The 4,253-nt window shown below is 43.7% G+C and overlaps 1 protein-coding gene across 1 annotated transcript; it reads right to left on the reverse strand.

The window, feature by feature from the left end:
• Positions 1-2,609: 2,609 nt before the first annotated feature.
• TM35_000101000 (beta-fructofuranosidase-like protein) lies at positions 2,610-4,253 on the reverse strand (the record flags this gene model as incomplete). The annotated part of the gene is made up of 1 exon (XM_029024591.1): positions 2,610-4,253. A coding segment is annotated over one exon (1,644 nt), but the record flags the coding sequence as incomplete, so codon positions are not given.

Consider the following 4,253-nt stretch of genomic DNA (forward strand, 5'->3'; position numbering starts at 1 on the left):
GGCGTCGTTGATGTTTCTCTTTGTTGTGAAATTTTACCGTGGACTAAGATAAGCCATTTTGGACAGCCCACTCAAAGTTAATTATAATGAAAAAACGTTTGGTATTACACAATCATGGCTTGAGAAAAACCCAAAAATTTATCGCAAGATAAAGGAAAAATTGGAAATAAAAAACGCAAAGCCAAAGTAACAACAAACAAGAAAAATGAACACAAAAAAGGCAATTGAAGAACACTGCTGCTGTTTCAGCTCATTTTTATGAGGTGAAGGACAGTCTCATGATCGGAGGCCGGAAGACAACGCGGTAAAGACTGCATCCACGGCTTCGGGATACTCCAGCAGCGAATGCCGGTTCACTGGGTGGAAAAATAAAAACAAAAAATAAAAATAAAAAATCTACAGGGATGCGGTGGGAGGGCGCGAAAAGAACGATCTCGATTGAATCAAAAACGATAAACAACCGAAACTAACGCTTAGACCATCAGTTTGTATAGAAATACAGAAAAAACATGAGAGCAAGAGACAGACATTGGCGTTGCAGAAAACCAAATGCGATCATACCCGCTTGCCCTTCCAGAGTTTATACATAAAACAAATAAATTACAATAATTGTTTCCCTCCACAAATTTCCCCCCTCAAAATCCACATCACCCTTAACAGAAAACAATTCCCCTCTGACACTCTTGTTCCCCAGAGCCACGCTCGTGGGAAAGCCCGCCACCCATCACGCGTGTCGTTGGGAAGTTCGTTTGCCGTTGGGGAATTGTGAAGTGCGTCTCCGTTTCTTTTCTTTTCTTTTTTAAACCTTCGGACATTGCAGCATTTACCCTCACGGCACCTCCCATTATCAGGGATATCTCGTGAGATTTTCCATTTGCGCACAACGCCATACTGGATCAAGATTGCGTAAACGAGACGCTGCGAACGCGAAATGCCGTAATTGGGCACCCCTTTGGGTGAGGAATAATGTGCCTGTTACCGTTCATCTCGCAAAATTCCCGTAGCAATGGGAGCGAGATTCATTTCTAAACGGTTATCCCCTTACCGGAAACGAAGGGCGTAACCCAAGGGGGTGGGTTTAGAGGGCAGCGCAATCGCCCGGGCGAGACCCCAAGTGTGTAACGGGTGCGCCTGCCCAAATACATTCTCTTTGTTTGTTTTATTTTATCGGAAACAAATGGGCGCCAGAGACCCCCACTTTAAAATTTGAACTTGGACACAGCGCCTTCCTCGAGTAGGGGATAGAACGGGATGGGGCGTTACAGAATATTGATAGAGAATTATTGGGACCGTTTGAATGGAGTCATTTTTTCTTCTTTTTTTCTGCGTGTGTGCGTGGACCCTCTTGTGAAATGCATTTCCAATAATGCAGGAATACTTCTCACTCTGTGCAAAGTTATAACTTGAACAAGGCAGCGCCTGAAAGAGAGTGTGGGCACGTACACGTGGTCAAAAGCATACCGTCAGAGTCAAGAAAATTCTAATGATTTACTCGGACATTAAAATCCATATCAATGACGGTGGGTGTAGATCACTAGAAAGGGCATCCCATCCAATATTCTCCAATTATCCTCCATTTGCGCGGATAACCAATAGTAATAAAACGAGCTCTGCTTCAGCAGAAACCATAAGAAGAAATAACCATAAAAATAATATTGGTCACAAACTATTTTCGTAATGTTACAGTATTATTTTTCTCATTTTCCCTCTTAACCTTCTACCAAATCTCTTCCTTGTTGTTGTTTGTGTTGTTTTCCGGTATTATTAATGCTTGGAATTCACATACAGAATCACACTGAGAATTCTTTACAACATCAGCTGCGTCCTCTCACTTTATTTCACTTCCCTCTTCGCCCCAGCACCGTAGCGCAGACTCCTATTAAGTATTTTCCGCAACGCTGGTAAATTAACGTGGGCAGTTCACAATTTCACCGACCCTAGGAAATATATATACAGTTGGGAGTAAATATCCACACATAATACTGGAGAATGCTGCAGCGTCGTAGAAAGCGAATGGCAATTTCACCAGGCCTCATGCAAACACTAGAATTGTACCACCTTTTCTGTGACAACTTGTAGGTGAGAGAAAAAAGAATAGAGAAACGAAAAAAAAAGAATAAAGGCAACAACAAACAAAACGCTCTTAGAGTGGGAAATGCGGCATCGTTGTTAAGCAAAGGAAGAGGAAAAAAATAACATATTTTATCAATTAAATTCATTTTCCATTTTTTCTTCTACAGTCTCCCCATTTAAAAATATTGCTGAAAAGTCCTTGCATTGATTGACCAAATAAGCATAAAAATAAAAGTAAAAAAAGAAATATATATTCACTATATTTCCCTTACGGAAGGGAAAATGGGATATTTTTTGACGATGGCGCCCATCTCAACGTACCTAGAAAGGTTTTCCCCAAATCATTATGAAAAAATAAGAAACAGAGGGTGTGCACTCAACCACACACTTTTTTTTTTTCGCACGTTCTACAATGCCCATATTTTCCGTTCGCTTATACATCAATTAAAAGATAAAAATAAATAAAGTGCATATGCTTTATTTTACTCTCTACGGTTATATTTTTATTTCATTTATTTTTCCTGTTCATTTACACCTCAAAAAAGAAGCAGCGGCAATACGGTGTGAAGGGTAACTGCCAAAAACATTACTTTAATAAGGTGTGATCCTGCTGTATGCCACGATGCATCCGGTGCCTTGGACGGACCCGTAGTTGGTGCTTCGGTCGGTCCTGAATTTGAACCCTCGGTTGGTGCCTTAGTTGGTGCCGCATTTGATTCATGTACAGTATCCATCTCGTAGAAAGAGACTCTGGCCGAGACATTTGAGTTTATATTGTAGGAGAAGAGGGCAACTCCAGAATGGTCATTGGGAACGTAAACACGACCCGTCAGCGATTCCAGGCCACCATCCTTGAAGACCTGAACGATGGTGTCATCCACAAATACTCGCAGCTGTACCCTTGTGCCATTTCCAACGAGAGGAGCTCGGCCGGTCCAGGTTTCGTGGAATCCAGTCGTGCCGGATTTGCCTCGGTCCAGAAGAAGAATGGGTTCCCACACACGACCTGTCACGACAGATTCATTGGCAGCAACAACGTCACCATAGGTACTCATAAGTGTACAGCTGTACTGAGGCGAGTCTTCTGTTGTATTTACCGCCGTCCATGCGACACAACGACGATCGAATTCGCACACCTCAGCGCACGTCGCTTGCAACAAAACCGTGAACCGGTCCAACACCCTTCCTTTTTGATCAAACCCCACCCCCATATTTGCAGTCGGAGGCATCGTCACAGCGAATCGAGTGTATGTGTTGCTATCCTTGTAGCGTACGAGAACACCAAAGGATGGAACGGTGTCTGTGTTCTCCGCTGGTTTGTTGGTGAATCCCTCAGGTATTTCAAAATCCACAACCATTTCATAGTGCAGCGGGGCGTTGGCGTTATACACTTTTACCTCATTCGCCCGGATTTCAACATCACTCGTTGTAGTATAGAGACGCAACTTGGCGAGCTCCGGCATGGGGTAGGTTTTTAACTTTTGGGCAGTAGCATCGTACTCGACGTTACGAGGCATGTCTATTGCACCAGACCACCCACGAGTCTTCATTGCAGCTTCCGCGTCTTCTTCAGGGATCCAACCCCACAAAATAGTGCGATTGAGAATGGGATCATAATTCTGCTTGGATGCATACCATCTGCCATAGTCGATGAATGTCCGGGAGTGATCATCGTCCGCTTCGTAGACCGTCTCACCTTCATCATCCTTCGAGTAGTTACCATATACCCAGTGGTCCTGACCACCGACCATTGTTGACACCTTCAAGTAGTATTCGTCTCCCAGTTTGAAAAAATCTGGATGTTCAAGCATGTCGTCTACTTCAAACAAATTTTCCCAAATGGCGTGTGAGAATCGGAAGTCTGAACGAAAATTGGGATCACTGGTAGCGAAAACAACAACCTGCGCTTCAGGTATACCAGCTGAATTATTAACACTGGCTACAAAAGCCACCAGCCACTCTGATGTGTTATCAGGGTTCACCCAGAAGTTTGTGGGGTCACGAAAGTGGTTCAGCCCAATAAGGCCAGGCACATCCTTCTCTGTCAATACAGGATTTGTGGGAAGCTTAACAAACGAGTTGAGCGAACGTTTGCCACCAGATTGGACATCTTCCTTGGGTGGTAAAGCAATGCATTGTCGCTGCACGTCACCATCTGCAGCACACGTATACATCAGCAC

Source organism: Trypanosoma theileri, assembly GCF_002087225.1.
Source record: "Trypanosoma theileri isolate Edinburgh chromosome Unknown TM35_Tth_10_V1, whole genome shotgun sequence".
NCBI lineage: Eukaryota > Euglenozoa > Kinetoplastea > Trypanosomatida > Trypanosomatidae > Trypanosoma > Trypanosoma theileri.